Source organism: Oryza sativa, chromosome 1 (assembly GCF_034140825.1).
Source record: "Oryza sativa Japonica Group chromosome 1, ASM3414082v1".
In the NCBI taxonomy this organism is placed as follows: domain Eukaryota; kingdom Viridiplantae; phylum Streptophyta; class Magnoliopsida; order Poales; family Poaceae; genus Oryza; species Oryza sativa.
This window is the reverse complement of record NC_089035.1, coordinates 27007469-27031025: the sequence shown is the minus strand read 5'-3', so window position 1 is coordinate 27031025 and position 23557 is coordinate 27007469. Positions and strand designations below refer to the sequence as shown.

Genomic DNA, 23557 nt, shown 5'->3' with positions numbered 1-23557 from the left:
TCTAAGGGAAATAATTTCCCACCCATCTTTAAATCCTAACCATTTATTATCCCTCATCTATTTAATTCTAACCCTTCATTCATTTCTCAATCCCAATCCCACTCCTCATTTTCCATTATCTAAACACACCCACAGAGTTAGGGATAAAAACGGATTGGAAACCGATGTGAATTAGCTATACCATACTTATTTTCATAATATTATTTTGGAAGCACAATTGAAATCGAAAACACTAAATATATAAATGGGATCACATATTATCGAATACGGATACAGAGTGAGCATGAAACAAAACCGAATATGATAATGGATATATATAAAAACCTCTCAAGTTGAGTTTCTTAAATCAACGAAAATATTTAGCATATTATTTTTCTAATAAAATAGTAAGCCAACATTCCTATATATTATATTGTTAAAATCCCTATACTGCTCTATAACCGTTCGTGAAAATCGAATTTCAGTCAAAATCCCTGTACTGCTCTATAACCGTTCGTGAAAAATCAAATTTCATCGTTTCTTTTTAAGAGACCTAGACCCCTATGTAAAAATGATTTTTCACTTCCTGTTCCCTTAATTGAACCCAAGATATTCTTCTCCTCATATAGTTTACTAACTATCTCATATATCAAGCTCTTTTTTTCTAGACAGGAGATACTATTCATTTTATTTCACCCCTCTGGAACCAGTAAATTTTGTTTTGCACTTAAAATAATTCCAAATAAATATGTCATAAAGTACAAAGTAGTAGACCTTATCGATCTCTACAACTTTGATGTAGAGCATGTCTCCATAGGAGGTTGTTTGAATCATAGTTTTGAGACTTTGTAAAAGTAGATATGAAATTTTATAACGAACATTTAGACCTCTAAATGATCTCAAATGATAAAGTTATCAATAGCAAAAAGATCTCATCGAGATCTACAATTTATATAAAGTTTATTTTCATCCGACTTTATATGATAAAGTTATGTATATATACATGGTTTTTTTGGAAATTGTTTCCTGTCTATGGATATCTATATGTATATACCTAATTTAAAAATATACAAGGCTTCCGGTGGATTTTCGTCCGTCTCCACCCAATTTTTTTTCGTCCGCAGCATCTGAGTCAAAGACAAGAAAAATCATCCATAGTTCGCATATAACACAGAAAAAATCTAACCAGTTCGTGTTACATCCCAAATACAAGAATTGAAGAACGGAGAAAGAAGAAAAAAACAACCCAAATCGAACAAAAATCCAATCAGCGAACCACGCCGGAGACACAAGTGGCATGAGTTTGCTACCGTCGATCTTCAACCACCACTGCTGCCTTCGAGCCCTTCGAGCTGTCGCCAACGCCTTCCAGGCCAGATCTGCGCGAGGAGGGGGAGCTGAGTGGCCACTAACGGTGGCTCGGTCGAGCTGCGTCGCCGCTTCCGCCACTTGCCACCACCTCCCACCGGATCTTGTGTCGGGCTAGCCTCCATCCCTAGGCTGTAACACTGCTGGGCTACACGTGTGAATACCGTAGCATGCCAACGGGTCCAAAGATGCCTTTTTTTCTTCTTTTTTTTTACTTTCTTTATTTGTTTAGGAATTATATATTTTCTTACAGCTTCATATCATGAAAAACTAAAACTAATCATCTAATATTTTTATATTTGATATTTTTTAGTAAAAAAAAAACTAGATAGTTTCCGACCACCTTCTATTATCCGTCGGATACTTATTCCTATCGCATTCGTTCCCTTAAAAAAAAACGTCCGTATTTGTTTCCGTATCCTGTATTGTCCGTAAATCAAGAACTATCTGAACAGTTCTAGTCCCCTACTCTGTGCCATTGCTACTTTGCCTGGGTAGTTACCGACCGCTCAGTCCGATAGTGCGCCTCCGATGTAGGCACAAGTGCTACACTGTCATGCATGTTGTGCTGCCATGCCTACTGCATCCTGCTCCGCCAAGACGACGGCCTTCGGTGGAGAACGTTGAGGCGGGTATTGCAGCCAGTGATGCCCTCGCTGTGCTCACCACCTCCTTCTCTTAGCACCTCTCCTTCGTTGCAAATTCTGCAACATGGCTGCCAACTTCTCAAAGTCTGCCCTTAACTTCGTAAAGCTCCGGGAGAGAAGTGTCGCCGGTACCAAATTGCTGCTAGACGGCTGCTCTCAGCTGATGTCCAACCAACAACAACCGTCAGAGATTGCATGGCCATGGGCCCATGGAGGATTTTCCAGGCATGTTCAGCCAGGGGCGGATCGAGCTAGAATAAAATAAAGGAGGTTCCAGTCGCTTGCTTTACTCTAGTTTGAATCAAATTTAACTTTGATACAGGTGCCTAAGTTTAAACTGACGGGGTATATATATGGTGAAAATAGATAAACTATAGGTTTTTTTTTTGAACCGGGTTCTTGGGCACCCCCCACCCCCCCCCCCCCAGCTCCGCCCCTGTGCTTAGCGGCAGCTTGAGTTTGGAATAGAAAGGAGGCCTCCGCATGTGTTTCCGTTTGGAGCACGTGGGATCTTCTTCTACTGAATTAGTTGATACCCCGAGCGTTGCTGCGGGCATAAAAGAGTAATTCCCAGTGTGCAATATTAGCGTAAATAATCTAATCGCTGAGAATCTATCTTATATCTTATAGTAATAATTATCATCACACCGATAGGTGATGGTGTATGAAATATTTTGCTACTGGCCAGAAAATTCACAAATATAAACATTCTGAATGAGAGAAACAAAATCATATAAAATACTGCCGGAGGCCTCCTTTCTATTCCAAAATCAACTAATTTTATTTTAGTTCCAAAATCAACGGTTATAGAAACAAAATCATATAAAATACAGGTTGAAAAGGGGTTATGAAGGCGCTTGATGTGCTCAGAACTACTCGGAAAGACAGATAAATTAAATAAAGTTTTTCACAATGAGTACACAGGAATGAGAGATTTTATTTTATTAAAACTTAGGAGTGTGTCAAGAGATTACCAACAAAAAATTAAACACCATTAAATCACTTGAAAATGTGTGTGGAATCTTGGCACCTGAAAGACCAACTTTCTAGGCATTCAATTTCAATCAGTCCAAAATATGGAAAATAAGATGTAAAATCGTAGTGCAAATTTCTGGGTCTTTTCATTACAGATGCAATTAGATACATTTTGATATCCAATTTTAGAACATTTTCACTTCGATATTGCATCTCATTAATCAGGATCATATAGCTCAAACTATCACACTTCACTATACAAAAGAAACTGCCGAGTTTCAAGTTTCATGGGGGTTCAAACAAAGTATTCAGGTAAGTTTCTCAAATAGAAGTGATTAATATGGGATGTTTTTGAAAAGCTTAGATGCAGGTCGAGAAACATAGCCTGGCCAAGGAACAATATATTTTGGAACCATATGTAGATCGACTTCACTTGAAAAACTTGTTGGTAGAACTCTAAAGTTAGAGACTGAAGGTTGTAAAGTAAAAGTTTTTACGCAAGGAACAATTATCTTGTAGCCAGTAGTAAACATGGATCATCAGGGAAACTCACAATAGTTTGGGCAAGCAATAATTTGAGGAGCATAATCGATTGCCACTTACCACCACAATTACTATAGGAAGTGCAGTTTTGCAGCACATAAGTAAGCTGTGATAGGTCCATATAGTAGAAAATCAATGGCAAAAAATATGAAAGATGATATGTAAAAGATCACTTTGCAAAGCAATGGAGCAAATATTGCTTGGTGCATGAATTCCTGAAAAACTGCCATATTATAAAATCAATCAGATAGAGTAAATTGTACCGCCGATGCAATTTACTCAATTAGATAATACATAGAACGGTAATATGTGTGGTCAAGGTTGTACGGAAGGATCAATTATAATGCTATACAAAACGAATTATGTAAGCAGATTGAAGTCAAAAGTATCAATAGAGAAGGTAGGCTACAGGAGTATTGTAGAAGTTTTAGAAGGTACCTGTTCTATGAGGCATGGTTGTTGCCTTGGCAGATGTGATGAGATCAGATGAGGGCGATCCATCGAGCAGTGCTGAAGGCTCCTGCTATCGATGTGCGCAGGTCTCGCGGAACCGGCCATGGTGTGGATAGTTGGAAGTAGAGGATGTTAGATTATCCGCAGCTAGATGCCTAGGGTGAGTTTGAGAAGAGGGAGATTGAGAAGATTGGGAAGATACGTAAAACGAGGTGAGCCATTAGCATATGATTAATTGAATATTAACTATTTTAAATTGTAAAAATGGATTAATATGATTTTTTAAAGCAACTTTCTTATAGAAAATTTTTACAAAAAACACACCGTTTAGTAGTTTGGGAAGCGTGCGCGTGGAAAACGATGTACATTCTCACTCATTGTCGCCTGAACGAACGTGGCTAGATCAACAATGATATGAGGATCACAAGGATTAGAGCAAGTTTAATAGTATAGCCCACTATTAGCTCTAATTCATTTATAGTCAATCTAATAGCCAATTAATATAATAGTTGCTTACTATACTATTAATTTATGGTCACACCTGTCATACACACATTGCGTCTTGAAGTCTGCGCTGCAGCTGGCAACAGATCTGTAGCCCGCTGCTCTTCTCTCTCATATTTTATCTCATTAAAATATGTTTATAGCTGGCTAATGTGTCTGCTATTGTACCTGCTTAGTGGGTGAATTATGAAAATATACGTTAGGTGAAAGGAGAATAAATGAATTAAATATGATCACTCGGCTGCCTTTTGATGACGACAGTTCCGCTGCCGGAGAGAAAATTGCCATATTCTAAAAGATCAATGGACGGAAGGGGAAGATTAAAGGCCGAAAGACAGGCCTTGATGGGCCTGGGCCTGGCGGGCGGGTGGGGGAGCAGAGAGCTAGCTTGATGTGAGAAGAGAGCAAACAGCTGTTGATGCTGGAACATAGATTTGATCGGACGGCTTTCCATGCGTTGACGATGTGGATTAACCTAGAGCAAGCTTTATAGGAGTTAATACTATAGTCGGTACCAACTATATAGCAAGAAGAGATACACGAGATAGCTCACCGTGACACCGATAATTGGATCGGTCAGAAGCCACTGTGAGTGACTCTCATACCAAGTTATCACAACCCGAGGCCATGACGGGATAACTATCGCCGGGAGGATAGCCGGACGGTATCAGCTCCTGAAGAAGGGATGTAAACATAGGTTGGGGAGAAGAATATTGGAGGAAGAGATTAGACTAATTGATATTCATTGCTTAATTGATAATAGATAAAATCTCATTTTTATATAGATGGTATAACCTGATTCTAAGTAAGGACATAATTAATCTTATCTCTAATTAACTAGTACGGACTGACTATGGGTCTTGGTCTTACGCCCAAGGCCCATGACAAATGTTACTTCAGTTTCTTCAACACTTGTTTTTTTTTCTTGCTGTTAGTGATTATTTGTGATGCATAAGAACATATATGCCTACACTTGTTCTCTTATTCGATAAGGTCAGGCAACCAAACATGCCATTTCTAAGTTTGTCATCCTGTGATCTTTCTCAGTTTTTATAGTGCAAATGATCTGAGCAGAAATGAGACCACCTATACACTTGTACTGTTCAGACCTTATGTCAGCACATGAACAGATTTTTCTACACTTGTTCTTTTTTCTTGCTGTTAGGCTGGGAAAGATGGCCAATGATGATATATGTTGTTGTTTGTGATTCATGTGAATAGATTTTTGTTCTACACTTGTTCTCTTTTTCCTGCTGTTAGACTGGGAAAGATGGCCAAGGATGATGGACAGTACACGAACAGATTTTCATACACTTGTCTTCTTTTCCTTTTCCTTATCTGAGGCCATTTTTGGATACAGATGACAGTTACTGATAAGAACAGATACACTGGTGCTGTTAATCATTTCCCTATTCATTATCTAGTTCTTTCTGCCATGCCTTGCCCTGCTATTTATGACTGCAAAACGGATGTGAGCACATACTTCTGAGGCCAACTATGATTTTTTTTGGGCAAAATTGGTTATATAACATCGAAAGTTTATGTTATTTGGTTTTATAGCACTAAAAGATACCGGTTCACTTTAATAGCACCCAAAGTTCACCCTGTTCCTATTTTTAACACTTCCGTCAATTTTTCCGTCCGTCTTGATCGCTATTGACCCAGCCACGCACACGATATGACGTTTCTACCTCTCATTGGCATGCATTCTACTTGTACTTGTGAGGGGTAGAAACGTCATATCGTGTGTGTGGTTGGATCAAGACGGACGGAAAATGATCAAGAATTGACGGAAGTGTTAAAATGGGAACATGATGAACTTTGGGTGTAATTAAAGTGAACCAGTATCTTTCGATGTTATAAAAACGTGAACTTTCGATGCTATATAACCAATTTTGTTTAATTTCATTTATCACAGAATTTTGTGATATGGGAGCTCAGATTTCTATTGGAGCCGCGGATAGAAACATTCATTCTCACAACACAAATTTAATAAGGTAACCTCACCACTCACAAAGTATATATCTACATACGAGATGCATCCATCTAACCAAACACATCTCTTGCATGCAATCATTTCATTCGTCTTTTGCTGAAACCAACCAAATAACATCCTAGTATATATAGGTTCCTCTCATGCCAGCAACTAAACACCTACATGTGCATTACCTAAGCCAGATCTATAGTTAGCCAAAAGGCCCGCAACCCGATAGCCTGGCCCATGGCACGAAGATTTGCCCCGACCTAAGCACGGCACCACCCGACTTTCGTCGGGCCCGTGCCGGCCTGACCCAACTTTTGTCGGGCCTGTGTTGGCTCGAGCTGACTGTTGGGCCATGTTGGCCTAGCAAGACATGAACCAATACTCCCTCAAGCCGTAGCTCATCGGTAGCCGGCCCAAAGAAAAGATAGACTTATTCTAGCTATATAAGGTAAGGCCAAACGAAGGATGCAAAATAGACTTATTTAGCCATATAAGATATGACTCAAAGAGATAAGGGAGGCAAAATAGACTTGAGGGAGGAAAAAAAACTTATTCTAAGGATAAGCACGATAGGTTAGTCGTACCTTTAGACCGACACGACATGATCTGAGTCTTATTGGACTGTGCCTAGGCCATAGGTACAGCCCATGGTGTGCATGACATGGCATGGCGTGTTGGTCGGGTCGTGCCGGCCCGATAAATCTCAGGCCATACCTCGGTTGCACCCGGGCTGAACCGGACGGCCCATTTGATTATCTATGGCTACATTAAACTCAACCTATATGTGAAAGAAGAGTCAGAGTAAGGAGATACTAGCAATCAAACACACCCTTAGCAGTGATGGACTGATGGTTGGCGTGTCGTGCCGCGATTGCTAATTCACGCGCCACGTGCCAGCTGGCGGCTCTTCCCTTCGCTCTCTTTTCGTTTTATTGTTGTTTTTTCCGCTTTTTTCTTATTTTTTTTAGTCTTTTAGCACACGTGTTTTTTCAAATGTTTTGAGTTGAAAGTTTTTAAATCTTGACTTAAAAATTTTTAAATTTTAACTTAAAAATTTTTAAATCTCGAGTTGAAAGTTTTCAAATCTGGGTTGAAAGTTTTTAACTCTCAAGTTGAAAGTTTTCAAATCTGGGTTGAAAGTTTTCAAAGTTAAGTTGAAAGTTTAAAAAAAATTAAATCTTGACTTAAAAATTTTCAAACCTCGAGTTGAAAGTTTGCAAATCTGGGTTGAATGTTTTTAAAGTTGAGTTGAAAGTTTTTCAAATTTGAGATGAAAAGTTGAAAGTTTTCAAGAATTGACAAAAAAAATTCAAATTTTGAGTTGAAAGTTTTCAAATCTGAGTTTAAAATTTTGAAAATTTGACTTCAGATATAGATTTATTTTCAATTTGTTAGTTAAAAAAGTCTCGCAAAAAAAGAAAATCTTAAATACTACCGTCATTATCTAAAACTAATAGATTACTCTAACCTACCTACCTGAGAAAACGCGCGCTCCGGACACGTACGCGCGCGTTAGGTATCCCCGTGTCGCACACAGTAATCTTGTCGCCCAATTTGCCGGTGCTGATCCCAATTTGACATGAATTGACCGTCAGATAACGTCCGGTAGCTGGCTAGCGCTGTTATTACTCTTTTTGATCCCAATATGACATGAATTGACCATCACGTCCAATGTATAATTTTAAGGTGTAAAAAGGCATACTTGCTCCGCCAAAACTCAACCTAGAAAAGAAAGTATCCCTTTATAGTATAAGGAATCTGGACAGCCCTCCCTCTGTACAAAAAAACTAAACATAGGAGGGGAAGTGACCCTTCATAGTACTCCCTCCGTCCCCTAATATAAGGGATTTTGACATTTTACTTGCATTGTTTAACCATTCGTCTTATTTAAAAAAATGAAATTATTATTTATTTTATTTGTGACTTACTTTATTATCCAAAATACTTTAAGCACCACTTTTCGTTTTTTTATATTTACAGAAATTTTTTAATAAGACGAGTGGTCAAACGTTACAAAAAAAAATAGTGAATATCCCTTATATTAGGGGACGGAGGTAGTATAACAAATCTGAATAAAGGACCGTTCAGATTTACTTATACGTCCTTATCTAGATTGGGTTTTTCTTTTGACAGATGGAGTACGCATTAGTAGCCTCCGATCCTGACATGATGGGCATGATCTAGAGCACTGAAGATTTTTTTAATTTACTAGCAAAAGCGCTCGTACGTTACAACGGGAAACAAAATAAAAATACTATAAACATTAGAATGTTAAGGTTTAATTTTCGTAATTTGAGTTACGTTTGGTGGGAGATTGTTAAGGAAAACCACATTCGAAGGTTTTCACTTATTTTTGCTCATAACCAATGTGCGTGTGGACCCAAAAGTGTACATGTGGACAGTGGTGAATGCATGACTAAACTTGGTTTGCTAGTGAAAATAACTTACACAAAACTTTTAGCTAAAATAGATGGTTTATTATGGTGTTTTCCTTATCACGATGAAATCATCCAGATTAAAATCCACCTGCGCCTTTAAGGCCTCATTGGTTGGCCTAATGCTGAAAATAAGTCGTATATGCCCTATTAGCAATAAAAAAATATAGATACAACTTTTAGATATTCTTACCGATATAAAATTCAAGTGCTAAAAAAAACTTTGATGAAAAAAATTAAATCAACTTCAAATTTGAGTTCTAAAATTTAAATTTTAGTAGTAGCTTGTAAGCCATAGGGCAAAAGATGGGAACCGATGGCATTTATACATGAAATTGCCACTTGTAACATTGAAAATAATTACTTACTGCTGAGTACACCATTTTGTGCAAATCTATAAAAAATCAATGAAAAATGTGATGGAAAACTGCAACTTTATAGTGACAAAATTATTAGTTTGCTGCAACATTAGCGACATGTTTCGGTTTGCTACAACAATAGCGTGGGAAATTATCACAAAACTGCAACTTTTACGTTATGTTTTGTGATAATTTCCCACTCTAATGTTGTAGCAAACTGAAATATGTCGCTAATGTTGCAGCAAACTGAAATATATCGCTAATGTTGCAGCAAACTGATAATTTTATCACTAAAGTTATAGTTTTCTGAAATTTACTCAATATATGAATCTAACCCTTCTGTACATCACGACCAGCGCAGGCAGCTTCTGAGCGGTCTTTCAATTGATGGGCTCTGGTGATGCTCAAGCTACGTGAAAAAAAAAAAGAAGCAAGCCCACTTATGAGTCGGGCTATTATTTGATCCGACGCGACGGACATGTTTGCTCCCGTATTCGAGTCCATTGCGAATCGGACCGCATGACATTGTGCTCGTCTTCCACGTGTCCGCGATAAAAAAGATAAAATTATAAAACCAACACACAAACCAAATCAAACACGGTTGACGTATCAAAATTCTGACAAAAAAACATCTTCAATTTTTATAACAGTAGAGATATAACTTGGCACATTATCTATCTTAAGTAGTATGTATAAGTCGTTTTGATTTTTCATAATAAAATATTTTTAGTTTGATCAAATTCATATGAAAATATAATAATATTTCTAACACAAAACAAATATATAACAAAAATATATTTATCATTATATTTAATAAAACTAATATGATATTGTAGATATTGCTTTTTTTATATAAAATTGGTTAAATCTGCATAAGTTTGATAGTTAAAATCAAAACGATTTATAATATAAAACGGAGTACTAGACAACCGAGGGATGCAATTTCAAAATACCACGAAGCCAGTTCACGTAGGTATGTCGAGAGATCTGCAACGTAAGAAAGAGTTGGGGAGAGGTCGGCAAAATTGTGGCAGATCCATGCTATTTTGTGCAATTTTGCGACTGGAATTTAGACCCTGCAGTCACCCAGATTTCAGAATTTAGTTTTCATATACGCTGTACTATGCATAAAATCGCTCCGCGAGTCAGCGGAACGCCGGCGAGAGATTGGTTGCAACGTTGGCACGGACTTTTTGTGCACGGGAGCAAGCATGAAACGGTACGCAACGCGTGGAGTAATCTTGAACGTGGTGTCCCGATCTAACCGTTGGAAGAAAAAGCAACGGATTTGTTAAACAACTGTCGCCAGATTTTTTTTCTTTTTAGAAAAAACTTTCCGTTTGTGGGTCGTCATATGAGTGTTAAGATTCGTGCTAGGGTTTGAAGAAATAATTTCACGCCGCATGCCGTGAGATGGGAATCAACCTATGGATCTTTCGTGGATGGAAGCTAACAACACTAGTCAACTAGTTACATTGTATTTATGCTCAAGTTACGATACAATGTATATAATTACATTATAATTATATTATAATTATAGTACTATAGTTATAATTGAAAGTTTTAAAATAAAAAAATCAAAATTTTTATAAATAAAAAATACACAAATTTGCTCCTATGGAGAGTCAAACCCAAAACCTAAGATGCTACCAAATCAATTGCAACCACTAGGCTATAGGCACATTTGCTATCTATATTTCTAATTCCGGTAGTTTTAGTGGCTTCTGATTGGTGGATGTGGCGTGCAGCAATTTGTTGACACGTGTTGCTTCTCATCTTTTGCGTGCATCAGATATTGAGAGCAGGTACAATAGTAGGCTATTAGCCAGCTATAAATATATTGTAATGCGATAAACGATGAGAGAAAAAAGCAGCGGGCTACAAATCTGTAGCCAGCTGCAGCACGGACTCCAAGACGCAATGTGTGTATGACATGTGGGACCATATATTAATAGTGTAGTAAGCAATTATTGTATGAATTGGCTATTGCATTGGGTATAGATGATTTGGAGCTAATAGTGGGCTATACTATTTAACTTGCTCTGATAGGCCAGTTAAAAAAAGAAAAATATAAATTGTTGAGACTCTATCCAGTCACACAACATCCAGATCCTTCATTCCTTGATCCAACAACCAGCCGAATGAAAATCTAGAAGCTAACTAGGGGGAATAAAAAAAAGTATCCACCACCTCTCCTGAAAAAAAAACCTGAAAGCAGAGACATACATAAACAATTTGGTTTTAGGTGACTTATTTTATCATTAAATAAATATAAGTATGACTTATGATTTATTATATTTATAATATTTTGTAATAAGACAAACAAATATCATGTTAAAATTCAGTAATGTCATTCATTAGACAGCGGAAGGAGTACATCGAAAAACCCACTAAAATGCATTAAAAGATACCAGTTTAAAGTTTTTCCTTTAAAAATAACGATCTACTACATGTTAAATTCAAAATTAAAAAAACCACAAAAGGTTCTTCCAAATGAATGGTCTTTGTAGAAATTTAATTTAAATGAAATTAATTCTCAAATAAAATGTTTTAGAATGGACTGCAAAAGACGCGCGCCAACAGGCGCGACGCTTTTCTAGTAGTACTACCATGTAAAACGGGCGTGCATCGAGCAGGGGAGAAATATCCCGGCGTGACGCGTGGGATGACTGGGTGAGGGCGTGAGGAATTGAGGCGCCTCCACACGTGACACGTCCCGGCTCCTGGCCGTGGACGGGCGATCGTCGAAAGTTGTTACACTTTTATCCTTTTCTTTTCAGAAAACTTGAAACTTGCAAGGGTAAGACTACAAGAGTGACACGCCCCCGCACCGCCTGGCCTGGGTCCCCCGCCTGCACTGCCTGGCCTGGGCCCACCGCCTGGGTTTGCAGCGCCTGCTCCTCTGCCCGTCAGCTTGGCGCCTTGGCGGACACGAAAGCTCAAGGACCAATCGGGAACGACTATCTAGGCGAGTGTGCGCGGATGCGCCCCTTTGGGCCCTGTAGTCAGTGACCGAAGTGTTGAAACTTTGGTACAGGACGCGCTGATCCATCTGATGATCATCTGACCGCGCTGTACAGGAGCAGGAGTACTTTCTTCTCTTCTTTTCGAGAACTCAGGAGTCAGGAGTACTATGGAGCAATGAAAATCTTTTCCAGAACTTCTACAGCCTGGGGGAATAAAACTTTGAACAGGTGTTTTTACCATGCATTTACAAAACCCAGATAAAGTACAGTAGAAGTACATACTACTCCCTCAGTTTAAAAAAAATAATCCATTCCTAACACCCCAAGTTAAAATTAGTGAAAAGTGAGAATGATTAAAATATCCTTAATCATTGAAAAAAATAGTAAATGTGATAGATAGGTAAAGGATGTTGAAGGGATAAAATTTCTTATTTTACGTGCTGATAGTAGGTAGAATAGTAGAAGTTGGTTTTTTTTACTAAATTCAAACTCTAGAAGTTAATTTTTTTTAGACGAAGGGAGTATTCAGTAGTGAAAGAAAAAGATACATAGTATACGGTACTATACTATGTAGTTTTATGTTTACCACAAGTTCTTTAAATTGTTAAACAATTACTTCAAAGAAAACTAGTAAACAATGTATTTTGTATAAAAACTTTTTATATAGAAACCTACTAACTTATTAAAGGAATAGAAAAGGTAGCCTCCACGTTCACTCTCATGGTCTAGAAATTCTTACATTAATCGGAGAAACTTTAAAAACAAAGTCTATATAGAAATACAATTTAAAAATACAATTTAGAAATAACTGAAATTCGGAATTAAAAATAAGAAATATTGGTAGACTAGAGTACATACCGGTATACAATAAAACTAATGAAAATTCGAAATTAAAAAAATAAGAAAACTAAAAGTAGAGGTTAGAGACGATATAGAAATACAATTTAGAAATGACGAAAATTCGAAATAATAATAATAAAGAAATATTGGATGAAGAAAATAGAGTCCATATAGAAATACAACTTAAAAATAACTTGAATGCAGAATTAAAAAAAGAAACATTGAAAGATACATTTAAAGTCTATATGGAAATACAATTTAGAAATAATAGAAATTAGGAATTAAAATAATGAATATTGGAAGAAAAGTATAGAGTCTCTATATGAATTTAGAAAATAGAGTTTAGAGTAGATATAGAAATACAATTTACAAATAAATAAAACTAGAAATTTAAAAAGGAATATTGGAACAATAGTCTGGAGTTTATATAGAAATACAATTTAGAAGTAACTAAAATTCGAAATTAAAAAATAAATAATATTGAAAGATGAATTTAGAGTCGATATACAAATACAATTAGAAATAATAAAAATTCAAAATTTAAAAAAATAATATTAGAAGAAGAGTATAGAGTCTATATAGAAATACATTTTATAAATAATGGAAATTCGGAATTGAAAAATAAGGAATATTACAGGATGATTATAGAGTTCAAATAGGAGGATAATTTAGAAATAACTGAAATTTTGAATTTTAAATAATAAATATCAATAAAATTTATAAATAATAGAAACTCATTAAAAAATAAAGAATATTGAGACATGAGTCTAGAGTCCATATAAAAATATAATTTAGAAATATCTACAATTTGGTATAAAAAATCATTAACAACTATCACTTATATACAACACAATATGAATATTACATATTAATATTTTGGTCAAGTTAGTACAAAATTTAAATTATGTTGTTATTTTAAGATATTTTAAAAATAAAATAAGAAAATTATATGCCATTATATGAGAGAAAACATAAGGATACTTGCCGCGTAATTTGCACGGACCACCATGCTAGTTATTTTAAAATATTAGATAAATTAATATTTTAAATTTAAAGTAATTAAAAATAAATGAATTATATGCTAGTGACTTTTTCGTATTAATGTCTTTACTTAAACTTCAAAGCAGGTTGGAACGGGGCCTATGACCCACCACATTAGCTCGTGTGGGTAACCAGACTGATCTCCTGTAACAATTTTTCACCAAAGGTACTCTCCACCAGACTGATCTACTATAACAATTTTTACCAAAGGCATCTCGAGTAGAGGGTGAGAAAAGAGTGCCGGCCCCACCTACATCCTCCCGTATTCCGTTGCAGTTGCAGAGGCTTCAGGCTTGTAGGCCCTATCAACCCGTTCTCAAAGATCTCCGATTTTGTCCGTTCTGAACAAAAAGCATGGGTGAGTGCCCGGAGAAATATAACAATCCAACCCATTGTACATTTTAGAAATTACAATAAGAATGGAAGTGCTGTAGTTTGGAGGACTAACTCGTAAATAGTGGGTTCATCTGCATAAGCCAATGCCCGGCGACATCACGGCCTTCTTCCATTGCAAAACCCTTTCCCCTCCCAGTTCCAGCGGAGCCAGGATTCCTCACACCCCACCCCACCTGCAGTGAGAAACCCCAACACAAACCCAGATATGAAATCACTGTAGGCTAGGAACCAAACCACCACTGCTGTCTCTCCCGCGGACTCCGGCCATGTCCTCGCCACCACTGGGTGTAGGCACTGTAGCCGGCGATGGGGTCGACGTCCGCGCATCTTCACCTGGCGGGCTTCGACGGATTCACGTTCACGAGGGCGGCGACATCGGCAAGCTCCCCGTCGTCGAGCCGTCCTCTCGCAGTGGGCGCCGCATTGCCCCCCTCGCCAAGGAGCCCCCCAGCCGCGGCGTCGCCGAGCCGTCTTCTCGCTGCGAACGCCACCTCATCAAGGCCTCCACCCGCAGCCGCGTCGTCTCCAACCGTAGGGGGCTTGCTCGTCGTCAAGCTCGCCAGACCGCGGTCCGCGCGCCTCCCGCCGTGTTGTGCGTGAACCCCCGCGGGGCCAGCCCGCGCCCGGCTGCTGCTGAGGATATGGGGTCATCAAGGGATGAGCTCGTCGCCGTCTACAAGGGTGGCCGAATTCTGTACCTCGCCTACTTCCGTACCTTCAAACGTGCAGACCATCCAGGCGTCACCCTCTCACCGCGACTGAGCACGACCCCTGACGGCGACCACCATGGCGAGATCGTCTGGCCTGCACCCTCGCGCTCCTTGCTCGGCGGCTGCAGAGCGGAAGGCGCCAGCCGACACGGTGTCCATCGCCGCGGACTCCGACATCCCTCACCCTCAGCTCGTCAGCCACCCAACCTTTACCATCTCCTGGAGGATTCTGTCAGTGGTCTGGTAGACTCTACAATAGGTATCGTTTACCCCTGTGATATCCATGATTCTTCCTGTGTATGTAGCCTTCAAGTTTTTCGAGTTTCATCTTTTTGGTGCATGTGGCAGTTTGAATCTCTAGCGTTTTCAAATCAATCTCTAGCATTTTAGGCCGTAATCACAATTATAATTGTGCGCTTGAGTTTGTACCAGATGCATGTGGCAGTTTGAACCTCTAGCGTTTTCAAATCAATCTCTAGCATTTTAGGCCGTAATCACAATTACAATTGTGCGCTTGAGTTTGTACCAGACAAATTTGTTGTGTGGTGAGATCTATTGCAAATGTAATGGATTGAGAGAGGAGTTTAAGGTTATGTTGGCAGTTACAGCATAGATTTCTTTCTTTTTTGTAGAGAAAAGGAAAAACATCCAAAAAGGGCTTTCATGCATATGCAAGAAATATGTGTGTGCATACTGCTTTAATAAATGAATCTTTCCATTTATAGAAAACTTTGATCAAAGCACCAAACATGAACAGTATGCAATTTTTGCTTGCATTTTACTACTGCAGTGTGCTTTTCTTGTTCATATATTAATATTTTATATAACTTAGAGATTAATGTACTGCATTTGTTATGTAGCTATGCAAATCTTTGATCACAAGAGCAATGATAACGAGCTAAAGTTCTCTCAGGTTGGTTGCCACTTTCTAATCTGTATTAAGGCACTAAAATACTCTGCATATTGACATATATAACTACATGTTTGCTGGTAACCTAATATTACCCATTATTACTTAATCAGGAAGAAAAAAAAGATATGATTGAGTCGTTTGGTAAACTGAAGGTGTCCAAAGGTACGTTGTACATGCCTTTGGTTAAGATAAGGGTATATTCAACTGTAACCTTTGAAATTATTGTAGTTGTAAACTTATGTTTTCATATCCGTTTGCTATTCATAAATAACTGTGGGTTTGTGTAATATGGTGACTGTGACATGTTTGTATAATTATTGTATTCCATGAACAGTGAGGAGTGAATTCCTGAAGATGGAAAAGAGCTTTATGAAACTGATAGAGTCATCTGATAAGGCCATAGAGAGACAGATAGTTGATTCAATATATTCCTTCGCACAAGACAACCAAGGTATACACATTCACATTACTCGGTTTTTTATTTAGGTTCTACTAAATGCATTATGTTCTGTCATGTATTCTTATTTTCAGTAGTTGTTACTAAATGCATTATGCTCTGTCATGTATTCTTATTTACAATAGTTGTTACTAAATGCATTATGTTCTTTCTTGTATTCTTATTTACAATAGTTGTTACTAAATGCATTGTGTTGTCAGGTTAATGACAATTTGTTATCATATAGCGTGGTTGGAATACAAAGCGCTATCTGATCCCAGTAGCGAAAGTGACAACTCTGAAGTTGATCCAAGTTATAACCCTGAATCTGATGGGGATGACCTGGAACCTGGTAATTCTGGTACTATCCAAGGTAGCAATGACGGTGATGATGATGATGGTGGTGGCGGGGATGATGAAGAAGAAGATGACGATGAAGAGGATGATGACGATGAGGAGGAAAATGAAGAGGACGATGATGAAGAGGAGGATGAGGAAGAGGACGACAATGAAGAGGAGGACGAGGAAGAGGACGATGAAGAGGAGGACGATGAAAGAGGAGGATGAGGACTATGACCCGGTACATGATGATGATGAAGATGATGATGATGAGTACATGAATGGACTTGCCAACTTGCCACCACTTCCTCCAGGCACAGAGTACTGGAACGGTGTTACAGTTGTGAACCGTGTTTCTGCCATTCGCAATCTCAATCCCCAATTCCACGTCCTGGGCTTCGGTCCCAATCTTACTATCCACCAGCGAGTAAGGCTGTGGGCAACTGGAGATGCAATGGGTTTTGATTTCCACCCTACTGAGATGCTGAGGTATGTTTGGAGGATGGAGTTGCTGCTGAACGGGCAGAACCCAGGGAACCCGTTGGACGCTGTGAATGAGCCTCCAGTTCCTAATCCTGGTGATTACGATGATGAGGGCTGGATTACAGATGAAGACATGGTTGGCGGCATTGCATTGGATGATCTGGGTCTGGACAGTAGCAGCAGTGACATTGGCGATGCTTGAGATTTAGCTAGCAGCAAGCCATGGTTCTGCTTGAGTTTCGTGTTACTGTAAAAATTTTAGCTTCCAACTCAGGATGCTACGTTGCTACTTGAACATTATCGCTCTTTTTTTTTTCATCTTGCTGTATTTTGGCTTCCAGCCCAGTCTGCTACTTGAACAATATTTGTTATTTTTGTCATCTTGCTGATATTAACCTCAGCCTGAATAGTTAAGAAGTGACGACTCAAATATTGTGCAAGGGACACTTCATTTCAGGCGGTAATAATTGTGCCCAACAATTTAGTAGGCCAACTCAGCTTGTTCAATGAAATCCAAGGTTACAACTCCATGTGCAGTGAGCCGGTGACTTGTTCAGATGCTGATATGTTGCAATGTCAGACAATTATGGTGCTGATAGATTGAAGATGTTTGAGGGTAGAACATAATAGTATCACTGATTGAGTGTACCACTGATGTTCATACTGCTTTTTTATATTAAATTGGTGCATACTTAGAGTTGTTTCCATCACTTGGTACATCAACAGAATTGCTTGCTTTGTGACTAAATGATGGCAGCAGTTATATGATTGATGCTTGAACTCCTTTATGCATGATAGTATCAGTGACACATTAACAACTTGGAAAGAAAAGAATAAATGCCGGGGCCTGCTAATGGTTTAGGACCAAATGGTTTGGTTTTTTAAATAGAGCTAGTTTGGATGGGGGAAATGGGCTGCCGCCACAATTGGGCTGGTGTGGTTTGGTGTCTATAAAATTTGGTTTGGACCGATCTGGCTTTGGTTAAGAAATATTGGTTCCAAAATGGTTGGGAAAAAGTACACAACTTGTCGTCGGGATAAAAAACATCCTCGAACCATAAAATCAGATATGCGGGGTGTCTTAACTATACAAAACCGGTCATCCGAGGTCTTTCAGTGGTTTTGACACTAGTTTTGGTTTACGTGGCGGCTGAGTCAACATGAAACCCACGTGGGCCCCACATGTCAGGTGTTCACATCACCCTCTCTCTTTCCTCTCTTCTCTCCCTTCCTCATCTCTCTCTCACTTCTCTGCAGGCTGGGCGGGCGCGAGGCGGGAGGGTGGTGCAGCGACGGCCGCCGGCGGAGACGGCGTGCGAGCGCGGCGGCTTCTCCGCTTCCTCGTCCCGCTCGGCTGACGTGGGCGCGCTCGTGTCATCGCGCGCGCCGGAGAACGCGTCGGCCCTGTCAGCGGCGCCAGCGACGCGTACGCGCGGTGGGACACGGCGGTGGGGTGCCGGGCGCTCGCGGAGAAGTACCGGCCGGGGTTGCCCGACCGGGCGGCGCGGCTCTTCTCCCACCAGTTGCTGCGGACCCGGCCGCCGCCGACGTTGACGTCGACGTCGATGACGGTGAGCTCCTTGCCTTTGTCATGGGCGGCGCCGACCGAGAGGATGGCGAGGCCGGTGCTGAGCTGCGCGGTGATGCCGGACACGGCCATCTCCATGTGCGACTGCCTGTGCCGCAGCCGCTCCAGCTCGAAACCGATTTGTCGCCGAAACCGCTGTGGAACAGATTTACGCTCTTCAGGGATTCATTCACTGCCTGGATCAAGAAAAAAAAATCTGATGATCAAATGCTAGAATTGTTTCCAGTATCATGTGTACTACTACAAATGGAGTGAACATTTGCAGTTTTACTTGCAAGAAGTAGTATGAGATTTGAAACTCGCAGTTTGACTGTATAAAGCTAGTGCTGTAATTTTATATGTTCTTTCCTTTTTTTCATGGCTTCAATTAAACTACCTTCAGTAGAACAGCTGGAGCGGCTGCGGCAGAGGCAATCCAGCTCGCCCCTCGCCCCTCGCCGCCTCGGGCAAAATCACACCAAGAGAAATCCAAATTTCTCTTGAACAGAATTTGAAGCAGTTTGAACAGAATTCAAACAATTTAAAGAATCCAACATTTTTGGTCTATTCGAACAGGAGTTCTGTGATAGCACGATCTGGAAAGATACCGATGATACCAAAGCGAGTTTTTGACCATGGATACGACTCATCTTATCCATCCCAGAGAAAAGTCTCAACATATTGGACCATGGTTTCGTTGATTAGCCTTCTATGCGAGGACTGTGGATGAGGCGCCGGTTACGGTCATTGGCGAGGGAAGTTGGAACTAGTGTGACTGACGACGAGGCAACGGAGAACTGAGCTCAAGCGGGCGTCATGGTCAGGTCAGCAGGATTCGCCATGGAGCGGCTGCGGCAGAGGCAGTCGCACATAGAGATGGCCGCGTCCGGTATCACCGCGCAGCTCAGCACCGGCCTCGCCATCCTCTCGGCCGGCGCCGCCCGCGACAAAGGCAAGGAGCTCGCCGTCATTGACGTCGACGTCGGCGTCGGCGGCGGCCGGGTCCGCAGCGACCGGTGGGATGAGACCCGCGCCGAGGTCCGCCTCGGGGTCCTGCAGCGCCGTCCGGTCGGGCGACCCCGGCCGGTACTTCTCCGCGAGCGCCCAGCACCCCACCGCCGCGTCCCACCGCGAGTACGCGTCGCCGACGCCGCTGATAGGGCCGACGCGTTCGCTGGCGCGCGCGACGACACGAGCGCGCCCACGTCGGCCGAGCGGGACGAGGAGGCGGAGAAGGCGGAGAAGCCATCAATCTTTTATGTGCAGTTATTTATTCCCATACTAAGTTTTCTTTCTTTCTATTTTTGCTTTGTGATGTCCCATGTTGTAATCTTGTGTTCCTGACTTCCCGTGAGTCTGTTTTGGAGTTTGAGGATGTAGTCTGTCAATAACCCTATTCTTATGTTCTGAATGTTGGTGTGTAATATGGCTATAAAAGTGTGGGGTGCCACAGGAAGCCTATGAATGAATGAATCCAAAATACAGCTCGTGATGAACAATTTTTTTTGTTCTAAATACATATTGTCATACAGTAAATTTTAAAATACATTCGCTGGTACAGAATGTGAAGTGCTAGCATATTAAGCAGCTACGTCTTATGTGGTCTGATTGATTCCGAAACATCACCGTTTATTTTCTGAGCAAACTTTCATGTTTCGATATATGATTTTCTTTGTTATGTCTTAAGTATATACTTCCTGAACTAGATTGCTCTTTGTCCAGCAAACAATACTATAAAGTTTTCGTAGCACTTGGAATGTCCTTCTGTCTCCTGAGCCTGTTTATAATATCCCGGTCTGTCTTTGTTGATGCGGGTGTGGCTGCCATTGACATTGAAACAAAAAAGAGGAAAGAAGAAATGAAAGCAAGAGAAGCTAAGAGTCGGGCAGCTGCAGAGCATGGAGATTTGGCTCTTATTACAGTTGAAGGTCCCAAGACTACCACTTCTGAAAAAATAGTTTAAGACCTCCAATGTTGCAGGTACAGTTTTCTACATTATTGATTTCTTTTGTACCGTTTCTGCTTATATAATGTTCTCCTTTGTGTTCGTCTAATGTTATTTGAAGTCAGTTTCAGTAATACGGAATTTATTACTTTACATGATTGAAATGTATCCTCATGTATTTGAAGCTTCTCTTCGAGTTGTATGGATTTCCTATTTGCACTTATTTGTATATAGCGGCTGTTGGTTTGATATAGTCTCGTTGGGTTTGTTTGATGAACATAATTGTTATTTCCCTGTTCCATCTTTAAGGAAGAGATTGTGTTTGCTTACTATGATCCCTTTTATTTTCACATCCACAATTATTTGGATTCCTAGCCTTTAATTATCACCTTGCAAAAAGAAAAGAATCAACTCCCCTCAGCTACAGTCCTGTTGAATCTTCTGTGATTCAGAGTTCTCTTTTTTTCAAAATTTGATCAGGTGTAACCTGCCGTTTTACATCTGACTGTTAAGCCATCTTCAGGATACGTGTAGTTCAGATAGTAACGTAAGCATTCTCATTGATGGTTAGTGGGCTGCGATGTCAATCAGATGAGCGGTGAACTCTCTTCAGGATACACATAGTTAATCTAGTAAAGCATTTATTATTGGTTAGTGGGCTGTAATGTAAAACATCCTGGCAATGTTATTTTTATATCTCTTTTTTTTTTAGGGTTAATTGGATTCATGCCATTAGAAATTTACGGCATTGGAAAAATACCACTACTATTCGTGAAATCTGGTGAATGCCATTGAAATTATTTAAAATTCAAACGGTGCCATTGCCATCAGGTTTTCCGTTTCATTACCACTACTGTCAAGGTCGGGCCCACTCGTCAGGCCCATCTTCAACCTCTGGCCGCCGCATCCTCTCTCTCCGGTGAAAAATGCTACCACGGTGCTCCTTCGATTCGTCTCTGTCGACCATCCTCCTTCTCAATCGGTTAAGGGGAATTCCTCGCCTCAACTCGCTGGAGTTGGAGAAGAACATAGGAGAGAGAAAGCTTAATGTGAAAAGGAAGGACATTTTTGACATTTTCTGTGTTTAGACGGATGTACTTACAGAAAGTTTGACGGCAATGGCATGCTTTTAATTTTACAAAATTTTAGTGGTATGAAACAAATTTCACGAATAGTAGTGGTATTTTTTCAATATCGTAAATTTATAATGGCATGTATCCAATTAACCCTTTTTTTTATGGGTGTCATTGGGTTCATATTTGAAAGTATCTCATTTGAACTTGGTTTTGTACTTATTGGCAATATACTGTTAATGGGAAAAAATCAATATGGAAATCATGCACAAGCCAAACCATTCACTACTACATACTACTTCCGTCCCAGAATATAAGCATTTTTAGAGTTGGACACGGTTATTAAGAAATTAGGTAGAAGTGAATGATGAAGGGTTGTGATTGGTTGAGTAGTGGAGGTAGGTGGGAAACTTGAATGGTGGAGGGTTGTGATTGGTTGAAAAGAGAATGTTGGTGGAGAAGTTATTATATTTTGGGACAAATGTTGAGGGCTAAAAGTTGTTATATTTTGGGACGGAGGGAGTATGTTAATGGAGGGAGTACATTAAATATTATGTGTGGATATTAGGGCAGTCCCAACCCTCCAACTATGATGGTGTCTATGGCATTAACTACATTGTCATGTAGGACTTTTAACTTATGTGGCACTATATTAATTAAGAGAGAGAGTGAAGAGAGAAAGAAATTGGTCTCATGCAAGACACAGCTTCAACACGAGAACCTATGCACTAGAAGCAAGAAGTTTTTGTGTTTGAGTTAAATCTTCCTATCAGCTTTTCATGGAAAATTTTCGTTTGACCGTATAGAGTATCACATGAAATGTTGGGCACACATCTCATGTCGTTTCTTTTCAGTTTTTCTTCAAATCCTTGCATATTTCAGTTCACTCTTATCGTTTTGTGTATTAGTGGAGGCATTGTAGTGTTTACTTCCTATTCTTATGCAAACTTTATTTACTGTGAATGCAATATTCCTTCTCAACTTTTTTTTTCTCGAATGTTGTTCCTTCTCAACTTCTGAACTCCTTTTTCTTATGTGTGGTACTGTAGGAGTACCCCTTTTCTCTGCGAGAACAGAAATATATTTAAGAAAATTAGAAATTAACTTGTACATTCTAAGCAGGAAGATTAGTTAGTTAGTGACTTCATTTGTGTGCATAAGATGCAAGGGTTTCTTTTCTTTAGAAAAGGAATAATAAATAAATCATTCCAAGAGCAATTTGTACCAGATAAATTTCTTCTTCGTTGCTGAAAATTTTAGTATACACTCATGTTGGACGCCATGCGAAGTCAAACTGTTGCATAATTTATGTCAATGAAGCAAGTATATTAAATATTGTGCATGTGTATTTGTCTCATTTAGAACAAGTTCTTATTATTCTTGTACACTACTCTCCAGGCAGTTCGTTTATCTTCCTCTCCGCATTCTCCATCTATACCCCAGTTTATAGTGCAAGAAATCCAAGCTCTTACCCGAGTTGCTGTTGCTGGACTAGCTCTTGCCTGAGGATCAGTGTTTCAGAAAGAATTGGATGATTGAAAATATGCTGGAGTTGCTCTTGCTGGACAAGGGGTATATGTGGCAGTAACCCGCTTGCCGCT

General features: G+C 39.7%; 1 protein-coding gene across 1 annotated transcript; it reads right to left on the bottom strand.

Annotated features, from left to right (window-relative positions):
• Positions 1-18122: 18122 nt before the first annotated feature.
• LOC107281468 (uncharacterized) lies at positions 18123-20154 on the bottom strand. Its single transcript, XM_015788952.3, has 2 exons — positions 19336-20154; positions 18123-19135 (listed from the first exon to the last, which is right to left on the bottom strand). Exon 2 carries the CDS (start codon positions 19035-19037, stop codon positions 18615-18617), a length of 423 nt encoding a protein of 140 aa, XP_015644438.1. The 5' UTR covers positions 19038-19135; positions 19336-20154; the 3' UTR covers positions 18123-18614.
• Between the last annotated feature and the right edge of the window lie 3403 nt (positions 20155-23557).

Bases quoted from the DNA above. Each gene is read 5' to 3' on its own strand.
- LOC107281468 (XM_015788952.3), bottom strand. From the start codon at position 19,037: ATGGAGATGGCCGTGTCCGGCATCACCGCGCAGCTCAGCACCGGCCTC.